We start from the raw sequence: 14,006 nt of genomic DNA on the forward strand, positions 1-14,006 counted from the left end.
AAGTCCGTATTTCCGTGTCAAGGAAATACTTTGCGGTTGGAAATGGAGAGGACTCAAGCAAAGGGAGGAATACGGATAAGTTTCCTCATCGTGCCCCTTAGTCTCTTCACTTGATCTTGCTGTCCTTTTGCTATTGACTCCATGAATCATGCAATCTTGCGTAATTAATGTCCAGTGGTGCCTTGGCAAGATGCCCATTACCCAATGTGCGAATAGAGAATATGACTGCTGTTCAAAAGGCTGAATCATTTTAGAAATGCCTTTTTCACATGGAACAATTGTTTCAAACTTTTTTTTATTGCATTGAGCTTGGCATTTATTTATTTATTCATTCTTTTAGCTGACACTTTTATCCAAAGCGACTTGCTATGTATATCAGAGGTCGCACTCCTCTGTAGCAACTAGGATTTAAGTGTTTTGCTCAGGGACACATTGAAGGAAGTGTCACAGAGGGAATTGAACCCAGCTCCCTCACATCAGAGGCACGTGTCTTATCCACTGCCCCATGGCATCTCTACACACTGTAGCAATCACTTTTAAACCCCCCTAACATAACCAGTCATTGATTTGAAAACAGCTTGAACAAAAGACTATCATGCTGTATCTCCTGTCTCATCCTTATCTTTCATTTTTTATCACCCCAAAAAATGTTTCACAATTGATCCTGCTTGGGGATTCTGGCATCGGTGATGAGTGCGACATCTCCAGTGGGTTAAAGTCACTTGAGTCACTCGATGAGAGGCTCTTTGAAATGACAGATTAGCGAATAAAGAGTTTGAGAAAAAGGGTACGCCACGTCAACACTGAAACTCAGGTCTTATATCTACTAAATTGTCAAGAGCCTTGTTCTTTATCTGAGTTGATTTCCTTTGTTAGGCATTTAGCAGTGAAACTGTTTGCTCAAAAACAAAACTGACTTGTGAGGACATGAACAATTAATCTATGATGACAACACAAAGTATGAATAATTTGATAAAAAATGCAACACACATGAGCAAACCACACTCTCCGGATCTATAACGTCTAATTGGTAACGTAAGTTCATTTTTAGTTATTCTGTGTTGGCAATTGATTGGATGTAACACACATCTGGGTTCCATTAATTATTTTGTTATGGGGAATATTCAGGTATGGCAAGCTAAATGAGTGGTGACGGATTTTAATCAATGCCATACCCATAATGAAATGCAATCTTGCAGAGCCAGAATTGTTTTTTTAAATATTAATTTTATTTTAATGGTCCGCATTAGGCAATTCTGCCTGGCTTAATAAACTTGAAATAGAATTGAGAAAAGTCAATAAGGAATTCAATTACCTTCAAACAACAACATGAAAAGTGCAGCGCTTTCTTTCTTTTTCCACAATAGCGCTGCTTCTAGTCTGTTTGACAACCCCAAGGACATCCTAACCTTGTCCACTCAATTCTTACTTTATTAATAACGCAGACATAACAGTGGTTTGTGTTTGCACTGAAAACAGCCTCATCCTCTTCCATGTGTTCAGTTTTTTAGAGCTTTGCCTGTTCTGTGGGAGGCTGCTGTGACAGGACAGCCGTGAGAACTCTAAATCCCTGTGGGCCAATCTGGGTGAGAATTGAAGACTTTGGTTTGTCAGTGTGCTTTGTATATCACAAAGCCTACCCCACCCACCCCCCGCACGCACGCACGCACGTACGCACGCACGCATGCACGCACGTACGCACGCACGCACACGCTTATCAGCATGCACACTCTCCCTGTAAAGGATTTGAGGACAGCCTTTGGACATGGTCTGGCCTGGCATTAGGATGGGACAGAGAGGACTTATGTGAATATGTATGCATGTATATACAGCATGTATGAAGAGCATGCACACACACACACACACACACGCACACACACACACACACACACACACACACTAAGGTCTCAGGCCATGCTGTAGTGGAAGTATCATTTCTAAGGTGTCAGGGAGGCATGCAGTGGAAGATTGGGAGGGGGTTGGTTTGGTCTTCTTGGCCACCTGTCCATTTCTGACTCTTGACGTAGCATCAGACTTTACAACCACTGTTGACTTCCTGTGTAAGCTACCACTCAAAGCCTGATTAAAAACCACCTGGGAACATTCTGTTTTCACCCTGTGTCTCACACAGCACGTTTTGGGAAAATTGCCCAGCAATCATCTTAGCCCTCAAATGATGAAAACAAGACAAGCGTGCATGTGTCGTCCATGTGTCCCTTACATATAACCTGGGCTTGGTGATACTTGGGCATTAACTAGATATTGAGTGAAATTAAGCCGCAAGCATTATATGGAACATATGGAACTCAGAGCTTAAAAATACATTTGTGAATTTTCCCTTTTTTGCTGAGTGTAAGATAACTGATGAAAGCTGAGCCAAGAGACAGTTAGCTTAACCTAGCAGAGGGAAACAGCTAGCCTGGCCCTTTTTACACACAAGTTTTTCTATTGACTAAACAATATAATGTGTTAATTAGGGAGCTTTTAGAGGTGTTGATGTGATTGTTTATTTTACCTTTGAACAGAGCCAGTTCAGAAATTTCCCCTGCTTCAAGTCATTGTCCTAAGCTAAGCTGTTTTCTGATTATAGCTTCATATTTAAGGGACAGCTGTGAGAGGGGCATCGTCATCCTCTAACTCTCAGCAAGAGAGTAAATACCTGTATTTCTCAGACAGTCAAAAACTCCTTAAAGTTGAATTTTTATATGTGTATATGGGATTGGTAAAAACCACAGAAACTGAAAGGATACAGACTTTATAATGTATCTTTTCTTTTAAATATATATCTAAATCCACAGATAATTTCATAAAAGCATCTTACTACTAAAGGTCAGTTGTTGGATGTCTTTGTGTCTTTAGATGAAGTTAATTGATTTCATCACTCATTCTAGTGTATGCTCAAGTGTTAGCATGGAGCACCAGAGCCAACAATACTGCAGCAACAGTATAGATGCCTTTAATTTCTGCTGTCTATATCATCATTTAACAGGTAAGTTGATTATTGTGGTCAATTTATCAAAAACGTGCATGTGTCTTTGTGTCAGAGGACAGGGAGGGGGCAATTTGCTAATCAATTTGCTGGAACAGAAGATACTCTCTAAGAGCAGGGCAATGAGAAGAAAGATAACAGAGAAGTGAGCCAAGCTGTGAATGCACTTTGACTTGTTCAATACAGTCCTATGGTTCCTGCATCACACAGCCTTTCAGGCAGCGGTAACTTGAGACACGGCACCTCTCTTCTTCCTCGCCCTCCTGAGGGGCTACTGGTTGACGAAGATAATACCAGCTGAGGTGCTTGCGGCTTATATTAAAATGACCTCCTGTGACTTTATACTGCCAGAGAGGTCTTGGCACTTTAATAAAGTCTAGATGCCATTTATTTATAATGTATGGGAAAGAGGGGGAAAAAAACAACAAATGACATTCTGCATGCAGAGTCAGGCAAGTGTTATCTAGTTGAGTTGAGTCTGGAAAAAGTAAATTAATATGCCCATATCATGACAATATAGCCCCCAGTAATTGCTTATCCCCCACCCGGTCAACAATTGTTGAGTGATCATTCGTAGGTAGGAATCAGAAATGAACACTTGGCACCAAGTTCAGGGTTGTATGGTAAACGGTGGCACAATAGGCAAAGCAAAGCATCAAGCATTCATATAGTTCCTATGTAACTGTTTACTTACTAACTGGACCAATGTTATTCGGAATACCTGCAAAAGAGAAAGAGAAAAAGAACAATTTAAATTAAGGCATACAATTGTCTTTAAGGCACAACTACAACATTTCTTCTTGAGACTAGGAAGTACATTGTTAGTCCTGCCATCCTCTCTCACAGTTGACTGAGTTCCCACCCCAAGACTCATGATTCATCTTGATGAGCTGCATACACTTAAAATGACACACACACATCTAAAGCAATGCTACTCTTCACCATGATTTGAATGTATTGTCTACTGCACGTTTAGCTTCACTGTTTGTTTTTTTTTGGTTTCTTCTGGTTCCCTCCATTATTTCTGCTTTGATGTCCCTGTTGTTGGTAGTGCCAGAAAAGGTCATGGCTGCCCTCTCCCACAGCAATGAGGCACACACCTGAAAGTGTCCCAACATCAGTGAAAAAACGGTTTCAGTGAATACGACAGGCTCATTGTTGTAAGAGACTGTAATATTTGAGTTATTTTAAAGTTCAAATGTTGAATACTGCTTTAGGAAAAGATGTCGCCCAAGACGCGTAAGGCAGAATTCTCATGCACACAGACACACAATCACACTCTACATATCAAAGGACGTCATAGATGGCAAACTCTGCCTCTGACGCCAAAGGAAGACATGTCTTATCCTGCTGCATGCCTATCCATCCCTCCATCAAGCAATCCCTTGTGCCAGACAGCCACTGAGCAGATAATACAGTCTGTCTCATCCCCATGGTGACCAGATCTCTCCCACACTAGGACATCGCCAGGCTTGTTGCGCCAACCATTTCGCCATCTGAACCATCCACCGACATCTTGTTTTGGGTATTAATTAGCCTGTGAATATGAATTCACACTCGTGGCTGTTTCAGACACCATGAACCATCTGTATCCTGAACAAACTGGTGAGTATTTTGGGTCGGCATTTGTTTTCAAAGGAATTTGCTTTCAGGACATGGACGCCATCTCCAGTTTTTCTAATCATCCGTTTGAACGGAGGCCCTCCCTCCCATCCGTTCTACACCCTGCCCTCAATAAGGCAGTCTGCCCACAAAAACAAACAACCCCCTCACCATGGGAAGGGGAAGCATGCTGGGCATTTGGAGAAATGCGCCCACGTAAACTAGAGAAGGAGGAATGAAATAAAAAGAGTGCTTTCTTCCTCTCTAGCTCACATCTCTCGTGTCAGCCGCTCACCACTACACCTACGGCTGAGGAAGCTGAGGAGGCAAGGAGGCATCTGTGCAGGATTTTTTTGGTGGGGCCTTTCATCTAATGGAGCCGTCACGAAATATCTCCAAGGAAACATGAGGATTTCCTGAGTGTGTGCGTGTGTTTGTGTTTGCGGACTTTGATCAAACTCCTGTCATTCAATCACTCTTCCTCTGATCTCTGCCTGCAAGCTGTATTTAGGAGCCAAATCTGTGACCTGTCTGAGAGCTGTGAAGTGCAGGAGGCTATGCTGACATATGGAGGTGGAGCGTAATGGGTGTCAGACCTCAAGGGGGTGGGCAGATGCTAACCAGGAGACTGGAAGGACAGGAGCAATGACAATCACAATCACTGTTTTCGCAAAGTACAGTTTGATTAGACAGCACTGGTTCTGAGAGTGTCACAACTCTATGAAATTGTGGAAACTAAATATCATTCTAAATAAATGTGTGATTTAAATTCATCTATGTAATATGTAATGGACTGTTTGTTAAGCATCTGCCCCAAACAATTGTCCTGTCTTAGCTTAGCAACGATAACAGCTGCCTCAAGTGTGCGGCTAGTAAGAGAAATACTTTTACAGAGAGGGTTACACTTTTCCTTATCATAAACATTAAACAAAGACTAACACTAGCTCTCAAAACTACAACACAAGGCTAATGCTGTATCTTTATTTCTATTGTCTGATACATGGATCATCAACTGTTGAGGATGCTGACTTTTTGCCTGGGACATGCAGGTTTAGTCTCGGCCTTTTAGCATGGCATTGTTTAAATAGCCAGCTATTTATATATATATATATATATATATATATATATATATATATGTATATATATATATATATATATATATGTAATGTGTGTAAACAATCAGTAAGCATAATTATGTCAGATATGGACACCATTATCTATTAACACATGTCGGCTACTGCAAACTTTATTTATGCATACATCACTGAGCCAAACATGCATTATACAAGGTTCCTCCATAGATTCAGAAAGTCAAAAATGTGAGACTGCAAGTGTTTTAGCTCTGTAGGTGAAATGTGAGACAAAAAACTAAATAAACAAAAAATAACGCAGTGCTAAAAAGGGCCTGGTTAAAGTAGCTGACTGAGCAATAATACGCATTATCGAAATCTAGTCTGGAAAATTTTCAGGGGATCCACTATATTAAATGGAGAGGGGATATAAATATATAACCAGAGAGAGGTGACTTGTGCATCACCAAACGTTGAGCAGAGTGAATATTCTTTATAAAAGTGTTTATATATATATATAAAAAATTACAAAGTACTGCGCTGCACCAACTGTACATGACTGCTGTTGGGTGTCTGCTAAATGTCAAAGACACATCAGCTATCCTGATGTACTGGAAGGGCGTGCACGTATATGTGACAAATGTTGAACCCATTACACCAATGTGTTAACTATACATAAAATAGCTGTAGTTTAAAAATGATTTAGCCTATGAGGTGTTGATCTTCCTCTATTTATGATGCAAAACATTTTCCTATGCAATAAAATGTTTGAGTAGTCAAAATGACTTCTCATTCGACAAATTACACTTTGTCAGCTTGTCTAGTTCGGGACCAAATAACCTTTTCTTCCAGGTCATGATCCGGAACACGAATGGCCTGTCAGGGCAATTATTCGCCACTTTATGAACAACCTGTGGGGTTCAAGCAGATGTTCAGGATCCCATGTCGGGTCATTCGATTAATTTACAATCAGCGTCATTTCCAATCCCCTTCACCTGCCTGGCCCCGCCATTATGGGGCACGGCTGCAATCTAATTTTGTCCTATCGCACAGGAAGAGCATTAGGAGCTGCTTATGTTGACGGCGTGCTCCATTGATTTTCATGAGTTGTGCAGGGATCATGGTGGCCAGCCACTGGGTGGTGAACGTGATCTCAGAGGGGCGTACCATTCACTGAACATGGAATCATACACTGTGTTCTGTTGCATGTGGGGCCCCCAGAACACAGTGTATGATTCCAGGCTGTCGCTCCTGTTGACTTTTTTTCTTGTCCCGTCCCAGTCCCGTAATGATTAGTGAAATTGACTACCATCCTGCAGGAACACACACACACACACACACACATCTCCTTGACATAATGCGTTCCCTAGCACCTAACCCTAACCTTTACCTAATTGTAAGCTGATCCCTGAAACCACGTCTTAACCCTTAAAAAGCAACCTCTACCCGTGGGGACCTCAGAGTTTGTCCCCAAGGGGACACGCTGGGTTGGTGTACATTCAGGTCAATGTCCCCACTGAGATATAAAAAATTAAACACACGCACACACACCCACATAAGACACACAAATGTGGCATTAAAATACAGTACAGATCCTGAGTCATGTGGGGCATCAACTCATTCTCACTTCACAGAGCTGTGTGGTTACAAGTCCCAGTGCTTGATGTTCATCCTTCACTGGTTCAGTTCCAATTATTTTGTCATCCATCCAAGACCATCACTGAAACCTTCCTAATGGATTATCAGAAACCAATAATAAAATGTTCTCTCATGGATCTATGGGTTTTAAATCTTTGGCATACATCCTCACTGAACAAGCTAATCTGTCAAAAAAAAAAGAGGATTTCAAATTTGCCATATGGTTCCTACCTTTAACTATCAAGAGCACATTCAGTTGTTGGCATGGGAGTACGATTGTGTGTGTTTGTTTATGTATGTGTGACTGTGGGCGTCCTTACATTGTTTCTGTCAGTATCCATTCTGCTTTGACCTTCAATGTGACTCACCTGTTTGACTTGGCGCTAACTGGACTGCTCTGGAAACGGGCTTATCTGCTGAATTTCCACCGCAGGCAAAGTTGGTAATTACTTTCCCTGTTTGCCATCATTTTACAGCAATCCATCATTATCTTTGGCTATATAGAACCCAGTGATGGTGACAGGCATTGCTAACTGGTTAGTAGCGGAAAGACTGCCAAAACACAAGCACACGGCATGCAACTTGATTGAATTCCTCTGGAGCAAAATTACAGCTTGCCTCGCCAGAGTGCCCGGGTTGCTCACTCGCTCTCAATGTGTAGATCTGAATTGAAGGTGGCACGTCTTAAAGTGCCCAGGAGCCAAGTTGGAAGACGTGCAGTTTAAGATTTCAGGAGAAGGAATGAGGTGTACGTTGGTGGTGGCAGCATTGGGCGATGGAGTGGGGAGATGGAAGAAACAAATATTTGAAATAAAGATTACCGTCACAGCTGCACGCAGCCAAGATGTGGAAAAGACAGAGTAAACAAGCCTGGTCTCTGGGGTGGTTGGGGGTGTTGTGGGGGAGAGAGAGAGAGAGAGAGAGAACATGCGCATGAAACAAAACCAAGAGATAGAGCGAGAACAGGCGGAGGCAGAAGAAGAAGAGGAAGAACAAGGTGGTGGGGAAGAAGGGCAGAAGGAGCAACAGAACGAGAGGATGCAAAACAACAGGCGATGAGTTTTACAGAGAAGATACAGAAAGGGAAGGGGGCTAAAATGGAAATTCAAATAGCTGCATAAACAGGAGTAAAAGCATAAATGTGTGGGTGCTGTGTGTGAGGGAGAGGGAGAGGGTTGGAAGTGAGGCTATGTGTGCACAACATGCGTGTTTAGGTGTGTAGATGCATAAACACATGGTGCCAATTGAATACACCGTAGAGCTGTGAGCCTGATGAAAAAAAAACCTCACATTTTACACAGAGCAGTCTCTCCTTCAAAGCTGAGGAATGACTCTGAAATTAAACACCTTCTTTTTGATCAAGCAATTCTAAGGTAAACAATAAACACAACGGCCTTCATTTTCTTGAAATTCCAGAAGGAATACATATATTGGCACATGTGTAATGTGATTACATTAGCGCTTGATTAGTGCTTCATTAGGAAAGTAATGTGATTACACTAATGCATTAGTATTAATGTGCTACCCAGGGCTCATTAAACCATTTGAACGCCTATAATACATATTTAAACAACACATTTTTGAAGGCAGTTTGCTGTATTTTTGTGCAAACCCCACATAATCCTGTCAAACCTGACTCTCTTTCAGTGGCATAATCTAAAGAACACATCTCGGAGACCCATATGCAGTAATGGCTGTTTGTGTTCACTCACAAAAGCACGAGATTTATTCTACAGTGGCATGATCAGTTCCTCTGGGATTTGGTCTTGCCATTAACCTACTTCCTCTGCACAAGTGGGAATAATAATAATAATAAATAAATAAAAAATCTAAATGTCTGTATACATGTCTGTGCAAATAGGTGTGAAGCATTATGTGTGTGTATTTGGTCCCATTTTCATGATCAGCGCCTACCTTTTGGACTAGAGGGCTGATTACAAGGCTGTAGCATCTGGTAGCTCTGCATTAATGTACGCTAATTAGAGAGCAGCAGCAGAAGAATGTAATTTGTAGGTTATAAAATAATATTTGTTGTTATTGTGACTGCCAACTCCAGATATCACAGAGCTTCTTTTCATTTTCATGAAATGCAGGGTTTTCAGTCAGACGGTGGAGGGCTAATGTGGATCTTCTTTCCAGGCACGGGATGAATCATTACAGTGAAATCCACTGCATCCACGTCTTTTACTTCTTTGATCAAAGGCGATCCATAAACTCTGAAGCTGGCTTCAGCTAAATCTGAGCAAGTGTCTCCTAATCCTGTCCTGACAAGGAAATCTATTCATTTTATCAAGCTGCAGACAGAATAAATGGCAAATGAATCTCTAAACAGTTTTGAAATTGGGAGAAAATAAATTTTTACTGAAAACAGTCATTTGCGAGGTCGCAACCCATTAAAGTCCCATTCGTTTGTCCTATTGTCAGTTAAGTAGCAGGACAGCTACTATGTTAGGCCTTTCGCTGAAGAAGAACTAATCAGGTCTTTCTTTAAATAGCACCAACATGCTGCCATTTATATATAACTTGTTTTTTTGAAAATCCAGATTTCAGCATTTTAGCTAAGGTACATGTTTGCACTCTCACTTCTTTCCAATATCTGTTCAGTTGAGTGGCCATTAGTGTGTGAACATATTTTGTAAATGAGTCTGTGTTTGTGCATGTGTGTATCAGTTTGAGCTGATGGGTTGAAGCTATTTGAAACCTTAAGTTGCTACAGCAATACACACTGTATGCAAGCACATGCAGGACGCAAAAAAAAGTCTAATTCTCCAGTTATCCATTTAAAGTGCATTTAAGGATAATTCCTTTAATATAACATTCAGGATACATTTTATTATTTGAAATCAACTTTTCAGAGGGCACCCATTACTGCTCCAATCCACCGCCGGCTTCTATCTCCCTCCGTATCCTCAGCCTTACAGTGAAATGAACTGCCATGGTTGATTCTCAAACTGATCCCTCTCCTTCTGTCTCCACAGAGGGAGGAAGCGTGAGGCTGAGAGATGGGTGGGTGGGTGGAGGGGGTTGCGGTGAGAGACATAGATGGAGAGAGGGAAAGTGAGAGAGACAGAGCCACCCCAGAAGGCTGAGTTAGCTGTGACAGAGAGTGATGCCCACTTCCCCTCCTTCTATCTCCGCCATCCTTTTCTTTCATCATCACTTTTTAAATCCTGTTCTTCTTCTTCTTCGTGCCATAGTAAGACGAAATATCACACACACACACACACACACACACACACACACTCCACACCCCCTTCGGATGATGATTCATCGATCCCCTTATCGCATCAGACGACTTGATGGGCATAGTAAAAAGAAATTAAATCTTAATTAAATTTTCATCTTTGACAAATTTGTCTCCGAAGAGCTGCCATATGCTCGCTGGGTTCAGGGGAAATCATTGAGAGGGAAGGAGACTTTTGGAATTGGTGTTGAATGGGCTTGAAAATTGCAAAACAGCACAAGGTGCATTTTTCTGTTGGCCTTGTGCATTTTTTCTTCTATTTAGGAGGGATAGCCTTGCATTCCTATAGATTTTTCACCGCGTTATTACGTTATGGATTTTTCCCCCTCCAAGACAAAGTATAATAATGCAGTTTATACTAAGACTGTTTTTCATCACTTGCAGGGTAAAGGGAGCGCGTGTGTCCTCGTGTGTTGTAGTTATGAATGAGCGTGGACGACTGGATCAGCACCAGTGTGTGTGTGTGTGTGTGTGTGTGTGTGTCAACTTTTTTAATAATGTGCTGTCAATCTGAGCTCTGGGTATGACTATTTCACTAACCCTTCCTTAGTCTCATAACACAGATCCTCTGGGAGGGAGAATAAGTCATCAGCCGGCGGCCGAGAGTCCTCCAGCACTGTAGAGAAAGACATCCCATCAGATGCAATAAGGGCGCAGGGCGGGCTAAAACTTGGGTTTTCAAATAAATGCCAGCACACTTGAACTTATAGCAGTGCTGCTCATTGCTGTCTTAGCGGATGTATGGCATTCAAACTGGCCACTATGGATCCTGTATTCACATGGTATTGTATGGAGAGGATAACAAGAATGGGATGAAGTAGACTGTTTTTTATGTTAAATGTGAATGCTATATTAACTCACAAGTCCATCATCCACTTATTAATTAATTCATTCACTGACATCTTATTTACCCACTTTGTGGGTGTCTTCACATGAGACAGTGGACCTGGATCGTAGCTCAGCTCCTGACTTCAGAGCCACAGAGTGCTGCGTGACGGACTTCCTGCTAGGTTCACACTGCTGTTGCTTTGCTTTCTGTTTCCAGGGCTGCAGACCTAATTGGGAGGTAAATCCACAGTTTCCTTGGGCAGAGCTCCTCATGTCACATCTCGGCGCTGTGACTTTTGGTTTCCCTTTTCTTTGTTTTTGCAGCACAACATCCATGCAGCTCATTTTCACTCATGCTCTCCATACACCACTTTACCACTTTCCTCCCATCCATAGGTTTTGTTGGTTTTGCTTGTTTTGTTGTAGATAAATTGCCTTGTTACTTAGTTTACCCCGTGTCTCCCATTTTTTGTTGCAGTCTACGAGCCAGGCTGTGTGAGCCGCCACTGTGTCCTTGTTTTGTTCATACCCCAGGAAGAGCAGCTGTTGTGTTTGTCTGTTGGGGATCCAAATAAATAATAAACAGCAAGAGTTTGGGTATGTGTTGTAGAGAGAACCCTTGAAAAATATGGAGATTACAATACATCCCAACTTTTGCATGGCTTGTAAATAGCTTTGCGTTCCTTCTTCTAGTCAAGGCAAGTTTATCTTTATAGCCCAATGGGCAAACAATGGGCCCCAAGAATCTTGCTTTTTCTCCCTTGAGGTTTCCTCATGCTCAGGAGTGCACACTCTTTTTACTACACAAAGTTGTTGTAAATTGCTCATTTCATTTCATGAGGTTTGGTCATTAGCATTATTGACGTCTCTTTATTGCCACACAAGCTTCATCACAAAAATATCATACAAGGGTTAAAAAAAATTCACACTGCCCAGCTTCAAGTCAGAAATCAACATATTTAGCAGTACCAGTAGTCACATTAGTGGACCCAATACAAATAAACATGTTACATATTTATATATACATATTTATCACTCGCTTGTGCCAACTGACCCTTCGCTAAGCCACGCCCCGAATACACAGATGGCCAATCACAGCGCAGTATAGAACTCGCTCTGAGGTCCAACGCTTTTGTGGCTGCGCTGCATTGACTTGTATGCAAAAGGTGTCACTTTCTAGCTTTTTTTTGCTGTATTTTTCCAAGATATGGTCAAATGCTGTTCCTGGGGCACTTGTAATATCTACAATCACTACCCAGAGAAGTTTAAAGGAAAAGTATGATTTATTCACTTTCCAAAACCTAAAATAAAATGATCCAGAATCCAGAAAAATGTAGGCTGTGGATTGTTCCTAAAGTGATGTTAGTTAGCTAACGCTAGCTAACTTACTACTGAATGTAACGTTATAAAGCCCTACTGTTCTGCTTTGTAATGATTGTAATAGTGAATAGAGCCCTACCCAGCTGTACGGTGGTTCACTTTTACTCTGTGATCGGTAGACTTTAGCTTCCGTCTTTATTTTTTTCACGTCAGTTTGACAGCCTAAAAAGAATCTTCAAATGTATAATGTAACTGCAAAACTGTCTGCTTCTTTCTGAGATTGCTTTATCCCAGAATTAGACAAGATTTCTCCAGGGACTGCAGTAATAGACAGGGGCAACACTATGATAAAAGTCTGACAGGTCTGACAGTTTGTCGGACTTAGCAACAGAAGCTAAGAGGGGCGTGGCTTAGCGAAGGGTCAATTAAGAACAAATCTGTTCATAGGAGTGGTTCTTGTGTGAGTCCCACTGTCACATTGGGCTTATTGGGCCCACATTAACCATGGTTCCCACCACTGCCTAAGCTCTAGAAGAAGACAATGGAAAATTCCTCATATGACGTGACATCACCATAAGACATTTGACTAAAAGGAGCTGAACCACTTTCTTCAGCTCAAGCAGGGGTAAATAATGGGTTCCATCTTACATTAACATCTAAGCTGCAGCTGGAGAACATTATTTATTAACTTTATATGATAACGTTATGATTTAGTATTAGTGTAAAGCAAAGCTTGTGCCCCTACATCAATAGGTACTTCAAAATAATAATGACTGTGAGGGAATTTAGGGGTACTATGACACAGGTTTCCCCAGGTCATGTACGGGTCCAATAGCTTAGCTAAAGTAGGCCAAAGGTGACAGCCAGGGACTCTCCAAAACAGTAGATCAGACTCTGTCTCTCCTCTCTGCGTGCTTGGTCGACTGACTGATGTAGTTGTCTGGATAACGATGCACTGTTATCCATTGGCAAGGTATCACAAGGTCGAGATTATCTTTATTTTGTTTCATTCTATACAGACTGACTGGCTTTGTTTAGAAAGTGATGCATGTGGCTTAAATGACACACAGCGTATCTTGATTTGAACCAATATCCAAAAGACTCTTCACACATGTATGTGAACAACTACCTTATTTGGACACTTAGTGAGTCTCTGTAATTCTAGGAAGGATTTAAATCCCCAGACAGGAAGTATTCTTGAGATTTTGTGTTGGCATTCCATGTGTTCACACGTTACATGCTGGCACTGTATCTCCTCCGCCCAGGCTCCATAAACAATGCTATATCCTATATGTTTTCATGAGTCATCTTCATC

General features: G+C 41.5%; 1 protein-coding gene across 11 annotated transcripts in view; it reads right to left on the reverse strand.

Moving 5' to 3' along the window:
* ntng1a (netrin g1a) overlaps positions 1-14,006 on the reverse strand; it is a 118,432-nt gene that overhangs the window by 16,006 nt on the left and 88,420 nt on the right. For all 11 annotated transcript variants that reach the window (XM_046063721.1, XM_046063745.1, XM_046063735.1 and 8 more), the window contains exon 5: positions 3,684-3,710. In XM_046063721.1, the coding sequence (XP_045919677.1) occupies positions 3,684-3,710 (27 nt within the window). The remainder of the gene's footprint in view (positions 1-3,683; positions 3,711-14,006) is intronic.

The sequence above is a fragment of the Micropterus dolomieu genome, linkage group LG01 (assembly GCF_021292245.1).
Source record: "Micropterus dolomieu isolate WLL.071019.BEF.003 ecotype Adirondacks linkage group LG01, ASM2129224v1, whole genome shotgun sequence".
In the NCBI taxonomy this organism is placed as follows: Eukaryota; Metazoa; Chordata; class Actinopteri; order Centrarchiformes; family Centrarchidae; genus Micropterus; species Micropterus dolomieu.